This window comes from Carya illinoinensis, chromosome 5 (genome assembly GCF_018687715.1).
Source record: "Carya illinoinensis cultivar Pawnee chromosome 5, C.illinoinensisPawnee_v1, whole genome shotgun sequence".
In the NCBI taxonomy this organism is placed as follows: Eukaryota; Viridiplantae; Streptophyta; class Magnoliopsida; order Fagales; family Juglandaceae; genus Carya; species Carya illinoinensis.
In genome coordinates this window covers 41,914,873-41,933,963 of record NC_056756.1, presented here as the reverse complement: position 1 = coordinate 41,933,963, position 19,091 = coordinate 41,914,873, and the positions used below count along the sequence as shown (strand labels likewise).

Below are 19,091 nucleotides of genomic sequence, written 5' to 3'. Positions count from 1 at the left end.
AAAAGAATCCCATTACATGATCTTCGAGTGGTTATAATATGGTTTAAAAAATAGAAATGATAAACTTACTTCTAATTAATAACTTATATACAATTATATAATAAAATAATATTATTTTTAAATTTATTTTGACTTTTTTTTAATTTGATGTGTTTAAATATAATAAAAAAATATTATTATATTTAAAATTGTGTATAAATTATGAATATATTGTTGGTGTATCATTACCTTCGAAAAATATTCAAGTTGAAACGGGGATCTTGATAGGGACTGATAGAAAAGGAAGCTCTGTGGTAGAGACGAGATATAGACTAGGTGGAAAGTGAGTGTGTCAAGAGATGAGTAGGTAGTAGAAGAGAGAGAGAAGCGGTACACATTGTGAGTAAAATTTCATTGAAATGATTTCACGATTGACGAAGACAAAGAAAGAGGGAAAAGGCCGTTATAACAAATAAAGAAAACAAAAGAAGAGTTCAAGAGAGAGAACAAAATTGTTGTCGAGTGTTGGTTGAGGAGATGTGTAGGGTTTAGCTGAAAAAGAGATGAATATATAGGAAGTGTAAACGATGTCATTTTAAGAGTTTCTCCAAAAAAAGATTGCAAAACACACTATTTGGTATGCTGATGGGGTCTCAAATGCGAGTCAACGTGTTGCAAAATGCATGCCTGCATTGTTAGGCCATTCAAGTGGCTATTATTTATGTTACAACATCAAATATATTAAATGTAATACTGTTTATGTTAGAGTTGAAGTTCATATGTCGGAGTTTAAATCAACTTCAACTCCAACTAAAATGTTTAGAGCAACTCCAATTCCAATTTCAACTCTGAACTAATTTTTAGACTTTATAGGTATTGGAGTTGAAGCATACATCGGTCGGGATCGGGGTCGAAGCCACCAAAAGTTTTACAAAATCCTACGAGGACTTTTCATTTTGAGCCATCAGTTCATTTGAAATTTTTAAAAATGATCAATTTAGACTTATTAAATCTCACAAATGTTATTTGTAATTGATATTGGAAAAATTATATAATCAATCGAGTGGATAGAACATATTTAATAAAATATTTATATAAAATAATTTAATTTAAAAAATAAAATTTAAATATTATCATTAAAGTGACGTACGATATTCATTCCCAACATGTTAGCTTAATGTTCTTAATTTTGAGATGTGATATCAAGTCTAGCATTTGAACGGCTGAAATTGGACGCATTTCTACAGACTCTACGCGATTCTTTAGGTGAAAACAATCACCATCCCTCTCTCCTCTTTAAAGTACTCCCTCCAGTGGCTTACGACTAGGGTTTTGACACTACGATCAATGCAGCTTCAGCATCAACACGAGACAGGTTCCTCTTTTACCGATAAGCCAAGACTATTCTATCCTATTCCTGTTTGCTCTGAAGGAAAACTTTTCTGATATCAAACAAGTGGAAATTTCTTTTTGTTGAGAGATTCTTTTTATTTGATCTCTACTTTTATTTTTATAATTTATTGCAAGAATGTTAACATGATGGAGCATCATATATGCATTTCGATCGTTTTCTGATTATGTTGGATCAGGCTTGTTGAAATTGTACAATTTCAGAATCTATGTCAGGGTGTTTCGCTAGTATGAAAGATCCCATATTTGTAGTTGGTTGAACATTCGTCTGGAAATGAACATATGTTGAATTCAATTTACGTCCACAGTCTGATATTATGTCTATGAATTAGGTAATATGAAGTGGAAAGGACTTGTATTCCACTACTTTACGGTACATAAATGATCAGAATCAGAGCAAGTGAGCTCGTGATATTATTCGTATCTCAGAGTCTTTGAATTATTTAATCCGTATCGAAATGACTTACCAAAGTGAAAAACATATAGAACCTGCATAAGGTTGTTTGTATGTATTATGCTGAATGGGTGCTTTCTATTTTTGTTTTTTTTTTTTCCTGTTTCTAAATGTCAAATATTTTATTTTCTGGGTGCGATTTTATTTGTCATCCAATGACAAACATATAGAACCTTCATAAGGTTGTTTGTATGTATTATGCTGAATGGGTGCTTTCTATTTTTTTTTTTTTCCTGTTTCTAAATGTCAAATATTTTATTTTCTGGGTGTGATTTTATTTGTCATCCAATGACAAGATTCGGTTCTTTTTTGGTCTGCATTTTTCTTGGTAGATTTTGGACTATTTTCTCTCAATATTTGCTTACTCCCAGCTTGATTCTGGCTGGGACTTGAGAGAAAACTGAAGGGCTACTGTTTGGGTACAATAGAGGATGGACCTAGCGTTGCTGAGTGCCGTTCTAGTTGGGGCAGGCTGCCTTGCCCTGGGATACTACATTGGGGCACGATTTCCTGGTCGCATCTTCATCTCAGCAAGATTAAATAAAGATAGTGCAGTTGCTGGTAATGGGAAGAAGAAGGATGAGCCCAAAGTGCCCCTTGAGATTGAACAACTCGCTGACATTCTTGAAGAGTTCAAAATGGTAGCTCTCTCTCTCTCTCTCTCTCACACACACACACACACACACAAATACACAGAAAGCGAATTTAAGAATAAAAAATTTATATGATATATCTATTTTTTTTCTCTTATATCTTATTTTCTGCAGGTTTTGGTTGTGAGGAATGATCTAAAGATGGGAAAAGGGAAAATTGCAGCCCAATGCAGGTAGCCTTTAATTTATGATTAAATATAAATTTTGTAGCCATAAAATCTACTTCTCTGCTTTGTGTAACTGTGTTCATATGTCTTCTCATTGATGCCATTCAAAAATTGTTTAGACACAGATGTCAATGTGTGATCTGTTGGTTTTATGTTGATTGAGTGACTAATTATCCTTTTATTGAGAAGTTATTTGGTAAATGATTGTCTGCCTGATAGCATGTTTCTTTTTGAAATCAATGGATGATTTTCTTCATCATCAAGACAAATTTACGGTTGTAAGTTCTTTTTTGATAAGTAATAATCTTTATTGAATAAAATGAAGCTAGGCAATGCCCAAGTACACAGGAATTATACAAAGTGAGACACCTAATTACATCCTAGTAAACTGGAAAGAAGATAAAAAGATGAACTTACAGTTGATCCCCCAAAAAGAAAAAAGCAACAGCCAAGTAAAATTATGATTATCATTGATGCAGGTCAAACATATTAGTGTGTTTTGGTAACATTTAGCAGAGGTTGGTGGAGCTAATGATGCTGCAATGCGTCAGTAAAATTATACCATTGTGGTCTACTCATACAAGGCATATTAAGAATGACATTTAGTAATTTATAGTAGCATATGAAGGCTTGAAGGGGTTGTCAGTCAGGATTTTTGGGGGAGTAAGTTGTTTGTATTTGTTTTAGAAATTTGTAAGCACAGAGGATGTGTTGGCTGTGCAACCCCCTCCCCCTTTATTCTTTGAATACTTGATTCTCAAGGCACTTTTATCATACTAATTCATCTCTAACAGATTTCTCCCACTCAGTGCAAGACTTAGGAAGTGGACATTTTATTTTTTTGATAAGTGACTTAGGAAGTGGAACATCACACATGCATAATATTCCTCATGTATTTTTTTATCACACGCATAATACTCCTCATGTAAATGTTATGGTTAGCGGAAAATAGGAAAGAGAGAATTTCTTGGCTTTTGCGACCAGCCAATGGATATGGTGACTTTGACTGAGTATGGGGCTAATTTAGAAGAAATTTCTACTATACTGTTGTTGTCGTTTTTTTCCCCAGTTGTGCATTTAAGGTATTTCCCCTGTTGAATATGGCACTCTGTTGGATGTGATTGTTTGGAAACCAATCCTAAACCTTCGTATTAAAAAGAGTTTCTACTTGTTGCTAGGTGTATTCGGTGTATACTTCTTGTGTATTTGGATTATGCCTCTCTCTATTAATAATATTTTTTTGTAGTTGTAAGAAAACCTTAGTATTAAAAAAGCTATAAACTTATTTATGTTGATCACTTCTGTCTTCATATTATCTTATGTCTTGCTGATAACATTATGTTTTACTTATTATCGATAAAAAAACCATTATGGTTTACTTATCACTTTCTATCCATGTACATTTGAAGTGCTTGAGGTTGGGTTGGCATGATTGATGTTATAATCTTTTCTCTGCCCTCTACATTGGTTTGGTCCACCTATTCAACAACACATTGATGATCCATTGATCCCTATTTAGTTGTTACACGTTTGCTCTTCGTTTCTTAGAATTAAATATGCTTAGATAAAATTTATGATCCAAATGTTTGCCTTATTTGGTCAGCCATGCGACTTTGGGTCTCTATAAAAAGATTCTTCATCGGGCACCAAAAACATTAAATAGGTATGACCACACACTAATCTACTACTTTATTCCTTAGTCTTGCCGTTTCTTGTGACTAAGCTTGCCAATAAACAGGTGGGAGATGTGTGCACAACCTAAGGTGGTAGTAAAAATTGAAAGTGAGGAAGATATGCTAGTACTGCAAGTAAGTTATTATTGTTATTATTATTTTGAAAAAGCTATATGGTGATTTCATTCTTTCTTGCTTTGAATTTAATATAAAAAAATCCAAATTGCTACCCTCATAAATTCGTATTTCTGATTGAGTAGCTATGGTAATAGCTACAGTAGAAGTGAAAGTCCTAGTTTCTTTTTTTAATGAGGAAAGTCCTAGTTTCTAACTTAAGAAAACGTGGGATTATTGTAATTGACTGGTGGTGTAAGCCTGCATGTGCAAAAGTAGTGGTGAAACGGTGGATCACTTAGTCCTCCATTGTGAGTTTCTCAGGCCCTAGTGAAATGATTTTTAAGCAGAGTTGGATTAACATGGGTTATGCCTGGGAAGGTGGCTGACCTTTTAGCTAATTGGAGAGGTCTTAAGTGCATCTCCCATATTGCAGCTGTGTGGAAAAGGTTACATATTACTGTGGTGCATTTGGATGGAAAGGAATGCTAGGAACTTCAAGGATTGGAGCACTCTTTGGAAGAGCTTAAAAGTTTCTTCTTCAAGACCTTATTTATGCTGTCTGATTTTAATGGTCTTAATTTCCATTATTTCCTTGCATCTATTTCTTGATCTTAATTAGGTGTATTCTCTTGTATACTTCCTGTGTATGGCTATGCCTATTTTCGTATCAATAAAATTGCTTTTACTTATATATAAAAAGTCTGAGTTTCTTATTTTTTTGATGATGAGGAAACCTGGGGACCATGCAAACGCAAAATGTCTTTTACCCGGTTAAACCCCGGACCCATATAACACGTCCTAGTTTATTATTAAGGAAAGAAGTCATTCGGTTAAAAACTTAGGGCATATTTTTTTATAGGTAAAAACTGAGGGTGGTTAAAAGGAACACTCCTTTGATTGAACTGCTTCTCTGAATGTGCTACCACTAACAGCTTAATATTAAGCAGTTGGGTGTAAATTTAATTGATGTCACTCTAATAAGGATGCATGTCATTGCTTTTATTTATTTATTTATTTTATTTTATTTTATTTCTCTGAGTTAACTTAGTGATAGAAGAGCTCTTAGATTCCTCTTTTTGTTAATTGTACATATATATATATATCATATATGTTTGTATGTGTATATACTTATCAAAAAAAAAAAATTTTTATGTGTATATTTTTTAACCTAAATTGCTGATGTCCCCACCCACTGTTCTGCTTGTCTCTTTTATTCTCTATGGTTTATTATAAGCTGTTTTTCTATGTTTATAAACTTCAATATTTCTCAATGAAGGTAAATTGGAAAGCTCATGAACTCAGTAGATGAAGCCTTATCAATTTATTCTTAGTCCTTTTTGAGACATTGGTAAAACTTTTTTGTATGAAGTTTCTTTGTACTTCTAATGTTTTTCACTCTTAATTGGCTGATATAATTTCCATTTTCTAATCTGATGTTTTTACTTTTCCTGCTCTGCCTTCCCCATTAAACAAAAAAAGTAAAATATAATGTTTGTACTTTGTTCTCTTCTCCTCTATGTTCTCTTGTTCCAATTTTTTTATAGTTCACATAGTGCATGCTATCTACATTTGCAGGAGCGGGCAAAATCATTAAAGTTGCCAACCCACATTACAATTGATGCAGGGAGAACACAGATTGCACCTAGTAAGTTGCAAAAATATTCCTTCCTGAAAGTTCGATTATGGTTCTGGTAGTTGGTAAATCATTCAGTTGATTGGTTTTTCTGTTGCCACTTGCTAGCTTAAGTGAATATTTGGATGTTATCTGGGAGTATTTATGGCTTTGACATTTTTTTCAATAATGGAAGTTGGCTAGAGCCATTAATAGATAAATTATTTGTAATGACTTTGGTTTCTTGGTATGAGGTTCTGTTGACCTTAGCCCATGGAGTGTGATGCAGGATTTTGATAGATTAAATGATCGATCCTATCTGATTTATCATATGCAGATATTTTTACCATCGCAAGATGCTCACACACACCTCCAATTATTAAGTGAAAAAAATACAGTTTTTTATTTATTTTTATTTTTGCCTTATAAAAACAAGTTTTGATGATCAAGTATAATTTCTTGAGGGTTTAATTTATTTTGAAGATACAAATGAAAAAATAGAACTTGAAGTGAATTTCACAGTTATAGTTGATGATAAATGATGTCATGGAGACAAACAGTTAGAATTGAGTCTGAAACATTTGATATGAGTTTTGTGTATACTAGTGTAGAAAACAGTTAACAATGCTTCATTCCCTTGGACACTTCATGTTAAGGGCATATGAACTGAAACTGAGCCTCTGATGATTAACAATTCAATTATATATACTGGAAGCATGTTTCCCTGTATCTCTAGATAGGCATTTCTCTTGTATATTTGGGTTGTGCCCCTTATGCTTTTATAATGAAATTTGTTTCTTGTGGAAAAAAAATACTGGAAGCATGTAAATTTTGGTAATTAACATCTCTCAGATTGGGAGGCTTGTACATCAAGAGATGAGAAAGCTTGAACGAAGTAGAAAACATTTTTTCCCATAAAAATCTATTCCAATTTTGTGTTTTGCTTATGGTCCGTCCATTAGTTGCGGTTTGAATATTTTAAGTGATCATGGTACTAAAAATTAGTTTTTGCAATTTTTTATACATTGTTCGGAACAGTTCAATTAGTTCACTAAATCTTATCTGGTTCTAATTTCCGCCGCATAAGTTTTCATGCTTCATAGACTGCTTAAATACTTTATCTTATAACTCATTCCTCTGATTTCCCAGATTCTAGGACGGTGATGGCCATTCTTGGTAAGTCTCTTCTCAATACATGCATGGAAAATGATTTATATAGTCCTAGAATATGCAAGTTTGACGCACTCCCTTTGAAAAAAGTAGGGGAAATATGGGACCAAATGAAAAAATCACATTTTTTGACCCCACATTTTTTAAAGGGAGTGCGTAATGCTTGCACATCTTACGTTTGTATCTAGTGATATTCATTCCTGCATATGTTGCAAATCTTTTGATAACTTGGTAAGTCATGTGGGTCATAGCAGTTGTGGTATAGGGTTGCAATTCGAGAAGTAAAATAAACAGAAAAGGAAAGACCATAGGCCAGTTGGTATGAGAAAACCTTAATGGGCTAAGTTTCATGTATCTTTTTTTTTTTGATTCCTAATGAGGTGTTATTTTGTACGAGTCCTGTTGGGATGTTTTGTTTCTTCTCATAATAAAAATTTCTTTTACCCATAAAAAGGTTGGTGAGATGGTATACTTTGGGTTTCAACTTGACTTTTGTCTTTGGCTGGGAGTTAAGTTCTTGTTTTAATTATTTATGAGGCGTTTCCTTCTTGCTTTTAATTTCACACATGGGTGTGTGTATACAGAGTTATTCTATTTTCAAGCTGGTATATAGAGCATATCATTCATATCACTTAAATGCTAAGATTTGATTTATAAGATTCAAATTTTAAAATTTATATTCCAAATCAAATTATGTCATATAAACATGTTATTAGGTATGCTCTACACACCGGCTTGAGGATAGAATTTTTTGTGTATATAATATGGGAAAGGACATTTTCCACTTTACACCCCATTAAGATCCGACCATTCAGATCATCTTTATATAAACCATTTTTACCAAATTTCTGTCCATCTTAACCAAGAATTGAAAACGATACTTTTTGTGAGTTTATGATAATAAATGGGTGTAGAGTGTAAAATGCTTGTTAGTTATAAATTGAGAAGTATATTTCGCCTACACATACATCGTTTGTAGTTTATTGTTCAATCGTGTAATTCTAATACACGTGCAGGACCTGTTGAAGTGGTTGATGATGTAACTGGTGGACTCAAACTTCTATAGTTGTTTTCTTCGTTCAAATGCATGCATGTACACGCCTCATGACAGAGCAACGGAGCATTTGGAGAACGGTTGTAGATGGAAAGCCTTGGATGGAAAGTTGCTGCATTAACATATTATGAAGGTCCATGCTATGCAGTGCTTTAACCAGATGTTCACATTTAACCTCTCATATTTACCATTTTTGATGATGATGATAAATGAAGATGAAAATATTTTTACTGGATTCATGCCAGTGGCAGTGGAACTGTAATTATTGAACACCTGAATTTTCATTGAGATGTGGAAACTAGCAATTAGCTGGCTTACAAGTATTGTTAAGAGTTTTCAATCTTGTCTTTACCATATGTGCCCATATTAACATATTGCCACGACCACTCACCTACCTCCAAGAAAGTTGTGTAGCTTATTCTGTTATCTTTTTTTACTTAGTCAGTGGGGGGATTGGAGGATTCGAACTCTTTAATATCTCACCTTTCAGGGATGGGGTCGGTGTCACGATACCAACTACCAAGAATGGTTACCGGAGATCCTCAGAACGACTAAATGTTGGGCTATTCTTTTTGCAATTTTATTTGGGTGTGTATGAATGATGGGAAATGAAGGAGACGTCAGATATTACAGTATTATAAACAAATATTGATTGAGAAAATAATTATTATTATTAATATTATTATTAAGAAGAGACAGGGCATGTAGCTGGTAGCTACCAGCTACCACAATTATTGGAGAGATGCTCCCACGTGCGCTAAAACACTCTGTAAAGTTGTACCGCTCCTTAACTACTATTTTATCCCTCTATACATATGTACCCCGTGCTTCTGTTTCCTTATACTATCTTCATTTTTCAGTACGCACATGTTGGCTCTTGCTCACTCTCCCACTTTCCAGGGGAGTCCGGCTACCACAGTTGCCCGATCAACTCCCATTCTCGACTGAAAGGAATAAGATCTGACGGAGCTGGATGCGTGTGGTGGGACCACGAAGAATGTGGGCCGTTCATTGGGAAGTGATGTTGGTGGGATTAATGGTGTTGGTGCAAGTAGAGCGGTGTATGCAGCTGAGGGCTACGCACCCAATGCATGGGGTTGTGGACAGAATCAATGAGAATGGAGGACCTTATATTGGCCTCGTCATGGCTTATCCTACTGAAGAACTTGCACTTCAATCCTCTGCTTTCTTCGTTCCCAGCTCTCAGATCCCCGGGGTTGACCTCGCTGGTAGTAGCTCTCTCTCTCTCTCTGGCTTTTAGCTTGGTCGTGTGTTTTCTTGTGTTTTTCCAGTAATGTTATACCAAATGGGCTTATTTTAACGGTTCTAATTTGGGCTAAAGTGGCCCCCGCCTAGGCTAATATTTAATGCAAAAGTTTGGTGGGCTTAAAGCAAAAGTTAAGTGGGTTGACCGTCTTGGAAAAAATTCATCCATTTCTTGTCAAATTTAGAAGTTCAGGGGGAAAAATTACATAAAACTCAGCTTTACAACTTTAGGCAGTATTAAATGTTTTATAAATATTATATGAATTACTTTTTATTAAATATTGCAAGAACTACTTTCATACGTCTCCCACTTAAAATCTGAAGTGAAGTTTTGGATAAAATTACTTGGAATCTTAATCCGACCGCCTTCTAGGTTGAGTTAAGCTAAGGCTCTGTGCTTAAAGTGGCAAAGGCAGGGACTGCACCAGCTCTTTTCTTTTTAATTATTTTTTTGGGCTGCGTTAGCTTTCTTCTTGAAGTGCACTCACAAGATCCTGCAATAAACTAGGAGAAAATTAGGAATGCCTTGAGGAGAAAATGAAAGAGCTTCTTGTCATTATAAATTCCTGTGCACATAATAAAGAACTTGTTTTGAATATGTCTAATTTGTCGAGTGCCTAGGAAGGAGGTTCAACATTGGGACGATCGATGGTGTAGATGTTATTTATGTGATGACTGGAGAGCAAACGGTAAGATCCCTTCTTTCATCTATTCTAACAACACCATTCTACATATTCCCTATGATTTTGCAATTAAACATTGCCGATGAGTTGTAAACTTGACATTTTTGTGGCATTCTTAGATAAATGCAGGTATAACTTTGCAAATCCTTCTTGACACGTTTGATATTCAAGCAGTTGTTCACTATGGGACTTCTGGAAGTGCTAATGATTCATTAAACCTGGGTGATGTTAGTATCCCAAATTATGTTGCTTTTACAGGATCATGGAAATGGAAGGTACAAATATCTCAACTTATATTAAAGCCATACAATACTTGAGTAAAAAAAAAATTGATGTTTACTTGGTTTGGTTTTACTAATCTGTTATGACTTTACCATAAGTTCGAACTTCGATTACATTTTATCTCCCGTTTAAGCTAAATGATTAAGAATTCATCATTATTCTAGTGTGAAGCACCTAGATTTATTTATATAGTTAAATATAGGTGCTAAATTAATTCATATTCATCCCCCTTTTGCACTGAAGGAGTTCAAGTCAGCAGAAGGGATCTTGACAGAACTGAAGTTTGGGGCTTTCAATCTCCCTGAGAAGGGAGAGAATTTGTTGGCAAAGATAGAGTTCACACCACAGCAGTTATACTCTGTAGAAAAACCAATGGAAGAGATTTTTTGGCTTCCAATAGAACCGAAGTTGTTCAACATTTCTACTAAGCTTCAGGTTTTTTATTACTCTTTTTTCCATCTATCTCTTTTCAAAGCTTAAATGTGTGGATTAATACGTGTTATTGATTGCAGGATATACAACTACAACAATGTGTCAATGAGACATATTGTCTACCTGAAGCACCAAAAGTTGTATATGGATTGAGAGGTTCCACTGCTGATATATACCTTGACAATGCAGCTTATAGAGAATTTCTGTTCAAAGAATTTAACGTCTCAACTGTTGATGAAGAAAGTGCTGCTATTGTAATGGTAAGTGAAAAAAATTCCACTAATTCCATGGAAAATTGTTTACTTGCAAGTTATAGTGTTTGCCATTCTTGATCTTTCTGCAGACATCCCTATCAAATGGAGTGCCTTGTATTGTGTTTCGTGGTGTGTCGGATCTGGCTGGTGGAGACGAGAAATTGTCGTCGACGAGCCTGAGTTCTTTGGCGGCTGTGAATGCTCTCAATGTCGCAGTTGACTTTATTGGATTATTTGGTGAGGAAGCTGTGATCAATGACCAGTGAAAGTGGGCAACCTTTGTTTTGAGAGTAGATGAAGACAGTAGATGTGTAAACAAATTGTTTTTTTCAAGATAATATGCTACATCTACTTACAATTTTAGCATTTTTCAATAAATACTAACACAATCCATAAATTTTTGGAATAAGATATTATCTATTTTAAATGAAATGGATAGCATCCACGTCAGTTTTAATATCAAGGTGCATTTTAGTTATAATTTGGAAAGAAAGCGGCATAACATGAAAAATGCAGAAAACGTAGGAATAGCAACATATATCATGAAATTCAATCGTGACAGAGAATTACGCATGCATGATAAATTTCTTTTTGTCAAATTTCATGTAGCCATCAAGCTTAAATGGCTGAAACTGATCGGCAATCTCAGTAATTAGCCTCTTGTTTTTTATTTTTTTGGGTAGTGATGATAATGGCTTTCTTACTTATAAAACAGAAGTATAAAAAAAGATAACCTCTGATCTGAACAATAAAAAATGGCAAATGAACAAAACTGTTACGAACAAACAGAAGAGAAAGAATTAAACAAAATTTTTATCCTCTTTTTTCTTTTTTCTTTTTTTTTGAATGTGACATCCTAATCATCTTCTCCCAAAATCGTAGCTCAGCAGTTGATTTTAAGCCTCATCCTCACAACAGAACCGAGAATATGAGGAATTAAAATCAGCTCTAATTTGGGTAAATTATCTCATTCTGTTCTTTCTTTTGCATGCAGATTATGATTGCCATGAATTTTTTAGACAATCCAACCACTAAAACATCATCCTTTTTGACCAGCCTTACCACCTAATATCAGTGAATAACCTTTCATGCAACTATAAATAATGTGTAAAAGCACATTATCTGTATACGACCTTCCAGGAAAGCCTTGATCGCACACGGTCTTCTTCTCGGTTTTAAGGGAAAATGACGATCGCCGTCGAGAATCCAGGGCTGGGTATCACTTTGATCCATCCCCATGATCTCCTTCTTCCTCTTTGTCCATGCATCATCTTCTTTCGTCCATGCAACTTGTTTTTTGTTTTCTTTTTGTGTTAACATTTTGCAGTCTGAATGTTGTTTTTCTCTTGTTTGGAAATTAATCTTAGGGTCACAAGTAGAGGATAAGAAGCAATCTTCGGACTTGGCACAGAATGGTGGACATGCAACAGCAGATGTTGCTGGATTTGCGATGCCGGACTCCAACGCTTTTGGCCAATCTTTTAGGTTTCAATACTTTTCTTCCTCCTGTCTCAGGGTTACTCAGGACTCCAACTATTCATGCACAATTCATGAATCCGTACCAGTGTTCTCGTTTGATTGCTAATATTTTTTCAAAACTAATAGCAGAAGACGTCCTCAAACTGCCAAATCTTTCTCAAATCAACCAAAAAATTATGACACGTGATAACTCACCTCATCACAGGATTCAAATATCTTTTTTTGTTTTCTAACCATTATTATGAAATGGGTGGCAGGGATTATGAAGGAAGCGTAAGGCAAAACACAGTGGAGGAATGCTACCGGTTGAACCATGTTAACCAAACATATGATTTTGTAAGCACAGTTTCTCCAAGTTGATGCTTAAAACAGTAAACTAACTGGACTGCATGGATTCAAGTAATTGATATATGAAACTTGGAAATCAAATTGCAGGTAAAGAGAATGAGGGAAGAGTATGGAAAACTGAACAGAGCAGAGATGAGCATTTGGGACTGTGCTGAACTGCTCAACAGTTTCGTGGATGAAAGCGACCCTGATTTGGATGAGCCTCAGATTGAGCACTTGCTGCAGACTGCTGAAGCCACAAGAAAAGACTTTCCCGATGAAGATTGGCTGCACCTGACTGCCCTTATTCATGGTAAATACTCCCATGCATGCAAGTTCCTAGTTTTGTTCTAAGGAAAGACTGACATGCACTATCTATTCCTTGAATTTGTATGTTTATTTACTTATCAAGTGGATGTAACTGATTCTTGCATGGGTTTCTTCAGATCTTGGAAAGGTTCTTCTTCATGAGAAATTTGGAGAGCTTCCTCAGTGGGCTGTTGTTGGTAAGAAATGTGCTTTTACCAAATAATTTTGAAGCACATTACTACCATTTTTTTTGCTTTTGTGTTTTGTGTCATTTCAATCTGAAGGTGAATTTTAATGTTGCAGGAGATACATTTCCTCTTGGTTGTGCTTTTGATGAGTCGATAGTTCACCACAAGGTCTTTCTCTTCTCGAGAACATAATTAGATAATTTTTGTTTGATAAGAATATTTATGGCCAGACAAGTGAAAGAGATCGCTTCAAATATTTTTGTGTTGCAGCACTTCAATGGCAATCCCGATCACAACAATCCTGCTTACAACACCAAACTTGGAGTCTACTCCGAAGGATGTGGACTAGAAAATGTGGTCATGTCATGGGGACATGATGACTACATGTACTTGGTATATACCCTCTGAACCTTCCAACAAATTAAACCTCTAATATAATTTCAATAAGACAATCATAATAAGGATGTTTCCAAATCTGCAGGTGGCCAAGAAAAATGGAACTACTCTACCATCAGCTGGATTGTTTATTATCCGATATCACTCATTTTACCGTAAGCATAGTTTTCATCCTCCAAAATTTCCTGTAAATTTGGAAGACGGAAAATATCCTGAGATTCTCAATAAATATTTTTTCTTGTCTATCCATGTTGCAGCATTGCACAAAGCAGGAGCATATCAATTCCTAATGAATGAAGAGGATAAAGAGAACTTGAAGTGGCTCCAAACATTCAAGTAGGCTTAATCTGTTTTCTATTCACATAAATCTGCATACATTCTTATCTTGCTAACTAGTGCCGATCTTGGCCCTCAAGTATTCATTTCTTATTGACTTGATTGTTAAAACCATAATCATTTTGTTTTATTTAAAAAAACCTTGTATAGCAAATATGATCTCTATAGCAAGAGCAAAGTTCGAGTTGATGTTGAGAAGGTTAAGCCTTACTACCTATCACTCATTGCAAAGGTGTGTACCATTTCATAATTATGTGCTTTGGAGATTTTCAACACTTCTTTTTATAAGCTCTTTAAAAATTGGGTTTTTTTCTTGCAGTATTTTCCAGCAACACTCAGATGGTAAGCTATTCCTTGTAGGTTGGAAGGCTAAGGCTTTACTTACATGCACTTGGATGCCGCCTTTTCGGCTGTGCTTCAGTTCATTTAGACATATATATATATATATATATAACTATGGATGTATGTATAAAGAAATTCTATGATCAGCATCAAGAAGTTCTTGTAATATTACTATAATTCAATGAATAAAAGTGAACCTGGCGAAGTTTCTTCTTCACTTTGTACTTTTGAACTTGTTGAGTTTTTTTTGGAAAAGGGAATTGAGTCCCCAACGGTCAGAAAACAGTAATTCTTACATATAATAAGACGTACTCGATCAAGATCCACATCTTAATCATTTTGTTCCATTCATATTGGCAAATGGCCACGCGTCATTAAATGAATACACCTGATAATCACGTCGCTTTAAATGACTGACACCAGAAAATTATGCCGTATTAAAGACAGCATGGCAGGGAAAACTTTGGGAGGGGCCTCCCTCTTCCCCAGAAGGCAGGGTATGGCCTACTGACCCAAGAAGTTGAGTATAAAAGGACGACCAGAATTACGAGGTAGGCATCTAATCGAATCTAATCTGTTTCGGTCAAATACTGCTACTTGACTTTCTCTATTTTCCTTACATACTTAGAGAACGACTTACTGACTTTGGCACTAGAGGTCCCCTGAGCCACCCCTCTCCCCAGTGCAGGAAGAAGACGGACTGAAAGCCCAGACCGTTGAGCTACCCAACCCAAAGGCTTACGAAACATGATGTTAACAGTTGGCGCTGTGTCTGTGGGATCCAACAAATTCTAAAGCTAAACGTGTCCTTCGTATGCCTACGAGGACCTGTTCTCACTTGGTACTGGATCAAGAAAAGGAGACTGCCAGCAGCATGGAAGCAAGGGTGGCTGCTATAGAGTAGCTTGTTGAAAGGCTCACCAATGAGGTAGATGTCCTCCGAGAAGAAAATTAGGCTCTCAAAGATAACTTCCATGAGTTAGCGCGTCAGGGAGACCCCAATAGTAGCGAGCACCAGGAGTCCATAAGAGAAGCGGGTGACAATGGCCTGGAAGAAAGAAAGCGCGTGTAGGACAAGTTGCGTGACCTCAAGGGAAAATATGAAGAGGTGACGAGAAAGATTGGAAGCTCATCTACGCTAGATAAGCCACTTGTCAGCACGAATTTTCCGTACAACGAAAAGGTAATGGCGGTCCCGTTGCCACCAAAGTTCCGAGTCTTGCCCATGGAAGCGTATGATGGGACCTGAGACCGGGTTGAGCACTTTAAAACCTTTAAGGCCCACATCACGTTGCATGGGTCCATAGTATTAGAGTGTTAGTATAAGACCATAATATATAAATTATAATTAATATAAATTATATACTAATATAAATTAGTATTACTAATTTACTAATATAATTATCAAAAGGAATATTTTGAGATATATTAAGCGATTAAATGTTATTAATGTATATATTATATTTAAAACATATTGTTGCCCAAATGACTAACACAAGAGGGGGGGTGAATTGAGTTGTATTAAAAAAAAAATAATTATAAATCAAATATATAATATAAAATATAAACAAAATATGAAATAACAATAAATATAAAGAGTAAGGGTAAGAGAGAAGCAAACTCAATATGTTAACGAGGTTCGGCCCCATTGCCTACGTCCTCGCCTCAAGCTACCCCTTGAGGATTCCCAAATTCACTATTCAACCTCCTTCAGGTGGAGATAGAAACCTATTACACCTTTGAACAACACCGCTACAAAGGATCCGTGTAGAACACCCTCTACACTTGCAATCACCTTACACGTGGCGATTCAACTATTCCCCGTGTAGAATACTTTCTACACATACAAGGGTTATACACACCCTTTTTCTGATACAAAAGCTGATAGTGGGTAGGTTATCAGAAAACACTCCTCAATGAGTGAAATAAGAACAATACAGCGCAAACTATATCTTTCAAAATGAACAAGGATTAAGGCTCAATGCTTAGAGAAGAGAGAATGAAAGCTTTGAATGAATGTGGTATGCTCTTGGTGTTGTGAATGTGAAGCTCCCAAATGATCTATTTATAGGCATATGAGACTTCATATTCAAATTTAAAAAGATTCATATGTCAAAGACAACATCATTCACTTTTTCAAAAAATTCAAATAAAAAGTTCTTCTTTTTCAATTGTCAAAGACAACATCATTCACTTTTTCAAAGAATTCAAATAAAAGGTTCTTCTTTTTCAATTGTCAAAGACAACATCATTCACTTTTTCAAAAAAATCAAACCTAATCTTTTACTTTTGGCATATGACAAAATGAGCACACTTTCATTTTCAAAAAATTCAAATCTAATCTTTTACTTTTTGTATAAGTCTAAAAAAGTATCAATCACTTTTGAAAATATTCAAATAAAACATGCACATGTGAAAGATGACAATCAATCATCTTTAATATTTTCAAAGTTCAACCCTTTAATCAAGGCATGCACATGCAAAAGATGACAATCAATCATCTTTCAAAATTTTCAAATTTAATTTTCAAAAATATTCATGCACATGTGAAAAATGTATTTTAATGCTTTATGATAAAATATTAATTTTGAGCATTAATCCTAATTTCGAATTTTGAAGAGATTTACAACATTACTTTATAATTTTAATGTGAACTTGTTCCCTTCTTGCTCATGCTTGTTTCCTTGATGTGCTTGTTTCATTGTTTCCGAGAAAGAATGTAAGTTCTCCCATCATGCTCATCTCAAATTCTTCCTGCATAGTCTTAGCAAAAACTTGACACATATTTTCATTAGTAGCACCGAATATTATATCATCAACATAAATCTGAATCAAAAGAATATCATCATTTTCATATTTAATGAAAAGAGTTGTGTCGATTTTTTCTCTTGAAAAATCTTTTTCAATCAAGAAACCACTAAGTTTTTCGTACCAAGCTCTAGGAGCTTGTTTAAGTCCATATAGTGCTTTTGTGAGTTTGAAAACATGATTTGGGGAAATATGATTTTCAAAACCTGGAGGTTGCTCAACATATACCTCTTCATTTATAAAACCATTTAAGAAAGCACTTTTAACATCCATTTGAAAAAGTTTGAAATCTTTATAACAAGCATATGCAAGTAGCATTCGAATAGCTTCTAATCTTGCGACAGGTGCATATGTCTCATCATAATCGATTCATTCTTCTTGATTAAAACCTTGGGCTACAAGTCGAGCCTTATTTCTAGTTATAACTCTGGACTCATCTTTCTTATTTCTAAAAACCCATTTTGTTCCAATAATAGTATGATTTTTGGGTCTAGGAACAAGTGTCCAAACATCATTTCTTTCAAATTGATTCAACTCTTCTTGCATAGCTAGAATCCAAGATTCATCAAGAAGTGCATCATCAATATTTTTGGGTTCAATTTGAGATAGAAAAACAGTATGATTGCAAATATTTCTAAGAGATGATCGAGTACTTACACCTTGTGAAGGTTCTCCCAAAATTTGTTCCACTGGATGATCTTTCACAAATTTCCACTGTTTGGTTGCATCTTGTATTAAATTTTGATGATCTTTCCTGATGGCTCCATGTTGAACTTCCTCTATTGTTTTCTCTTTGTTGAGATTGAGACTTTCTGTGTTATTTATACCTTCTGTTTCTTCATCAATAGATTTCTTAGAGAGTGGAGAATTAGATTCATCAAATACTACATGCATAGATTCTTGTACAGTCAAAGTCTTTTTGTTGAATACTCTATAAGCTTTACTATTAGTAGAATACCCGAGAAAGATACCTTCATCAGATTTTGCATCAAATTTGCCTAAATTATCTCTGTCATTCAAAATAAAACATTTGCATCCAAATACATGAAAGTAACCAATGTTGGACTTTTTCTCATTCCAAAGCTCATAGGGGGTTTTATCTAACTTAGACCTTAGCATAACTCTATTTATAACATAACATGCAGTACTTACCGCTTCGGCCCAAAAATAACTAGGCAAGTTATTCTCATTGAGCATTGTTCTTGCCATTTTTTGAAGAGATCTATTTTTCCTCTCTACTACCCTATCTTTTTGAGGAGTTCGAGGAGCAGAAAAATTATGTACAAAACCATTTTCATCACAAAATGTTTCAATATTTTTATTAACAAACTCTTTTCTCCTATCACTTCGAATACTTGAAATGGTATAGCCCTTTTCATTTTGAATTCTCTTGCATAACTTGGTAAAGACATTATGTGCCTCATCTTTATGAGCAAGAAAGATGACCCAAGTATATCTAGAGAAATCATCAACAATAACAAATGTATAATATTTTCCTCCTAGACTTGCAACTCTATTTGGTCCAAAAAGATCCATGTGTATCAGTTGCAATGGTCTAGTAGTGGAAATATGTTTTTTAGTTTTAAAAGAAGTTTTTGTTTGTTTACCAAATTGACATGCATCACAAATTTTGTCTTTAAGAAAATATGTTTTTGGTAAACCTCTCACAAGATCATTTTTTGAAAGTTTGGAAATAAGTT

At 34.8% G+C, this 19,091-nt stretch overlaps 3 protein-coding genes across 4 annotated transcripts; all 3 read left to right on the top strand.

Moving 5' to 3' along the window:
* The first annotated feature begins 1,188 nt into the window (after nt 1-1,188).
* Nucleotides 1,189-8,640, top strand: LOC122310785 (peptidyl-tRNA hydrolase 2, mitochondrial-like). 2 transcript variants are annotated; one of them, XR_006242676.1, is made up of 8 exons: nt 1,189-1,354; nt 2,176-2,484; nt 2,611-2,669; nt 4,267-4,326; nt 4,402-4,471; nt 5,730-5,801; nt 6,029-6,098; nt 7,215-7,241. XR_006242676.1 is itself a non-coding variant. In XM_043124921.1 (8 exons), exons 2-8 carry the CDS (start codon nt 2,275-2,277, stop codon nt 8,299-8,301), a joined length of 546 nt encoding a protein of 181 aa, XP_042980855.1. In that variant the 5' UTR covers nt 1,195-1,354; nt 2,176-2,274; the 3' UTR covers nt 8,302-8,640. The 2 variants fall into 2 exon arrangements, 1 of the variants encoding a protein (XP_042980855.1); XM_043124921.1 differs by lacking the exon at nt 5,730-5,801 and adding an exon at nt 8,252-8,640 and having other exon boundaries at nt 1,195-1,354.
* Nucleotides 8,641-8,785: 145 nt separating this feature from the next.
* Nucleotides 8,786-11,638, top strand: LOC122310782 (bark storage protein A-like). The gene is made up of 6 exons (XM_043124919.1): nt 8,786-9,518; nt 10,177-10,244; nt 10,358-10,513; nt 10,764-10,955; nt 11,033-11,212; nt 11,296-11,638. The coding sequence occupies exons 1-6, from the start codon at nt 9,263-9,265 to the stop codon at nt 11,470-11,472; spliced, it is 1,029 nt and encodes a 342-aa protein (XP_042980853.1). The 5' UTR covers nt 8,786-9,262; the 3' UTR covers nt 11,473-11,638.
* A 490-nt stretch (nt 11,639-12,128) lies between these two features.
* LOC122310784 (probable inositol oxygenase) lies at nt 12,129-14,800 on the top strand. The gene is made up of 11 exons (XM_043124920.1): nt 12,129-12,422; nt 12,574-12,691; nt 12,943-13,021; nt 13,121-13,325; nt 13,459-13,518; nt 13,625-13,677; nt 13,780-13,902; nt 13,991-14,060; nt 14,163-14,241; nt 14,392-14,473; nt 14,561-14,800. Exons 1-11 carry the CDS (start codon nt 12,392-12,394, stop codon nt 14,585-14,587), a joined length of 927 nt encoding a protein of 308 aa, XP_042980854.1. The 5' UTR covers nt 12,129-12,391; the 3' UTR covers nt 14,588-14,800.
* Nucleotides 14,801-19,091: the final 4,291 nt, after the last annotated feature.

Bases quoted from the DNA above. Each gene is read 5' to 3' on its own strand.
- LOC122310782 (XM_043124919.1), top strand. From the start codon at position 9,263: ATGCGTGTGGTGGGACCACGAAGAATGTGGGCCGTTCATTGGGAAGTG. The intron at 9,519-10,176 runs GTAGTAGCTCTC...TCGAGTGCCTAG, and splicing joins CCCCGGGGTTGACCTCGCTG to GAAGGAGGTTCAACATTGGG. The intron at 10,956-11,032 runs GTTTTTTATTAC...TATTGATTGCAG, and splicing joins ACATTTCTACTAAGCTTCAG to GATATACAACTACAACAATG.
- LOC122310784 (XM_043124920.1), top strand. From the start codon at position 12,392: ATGACGATCGCCGTCGAGAATCCAGGGCTGG. The intron at 12,423-12,573 runs GTATCACTTTGA...AATTAATCTTAG, and splicing joins CGTCGAGAATCCAGGGCTGG to GGTCACAAGTAGAGGATAAG. The intron at 14,061-14,162 runs GTAAGCATAGTT...TCCATGTTGCAG, and splicing joins CCGATATCACTCATTTTACC to CATTGCACAAAGCAGGAGCA.
- LOC122310785 (XM_043124921.1), top strand. From the start codon at position 2,275: ATGGACCTAGCGTTGCTGAGTGCCGTTCTAGTTGGGGCAGGCTGCCTT. The intron at 4,327-4,401 runs GTATGACCACAC...GCCAATAAACAG, and splicing joins GCACCAAAAACATTAAATAG to GTGGGAGATGTGTGCACAAC. The intron at 7,242-8,251 runs GTAAGTCTCTTC...ATACACGTGCAG, and splicing joins GACGGTGATGGCCATTCTTG to GACCTGTTGAAGTGGTTGAT.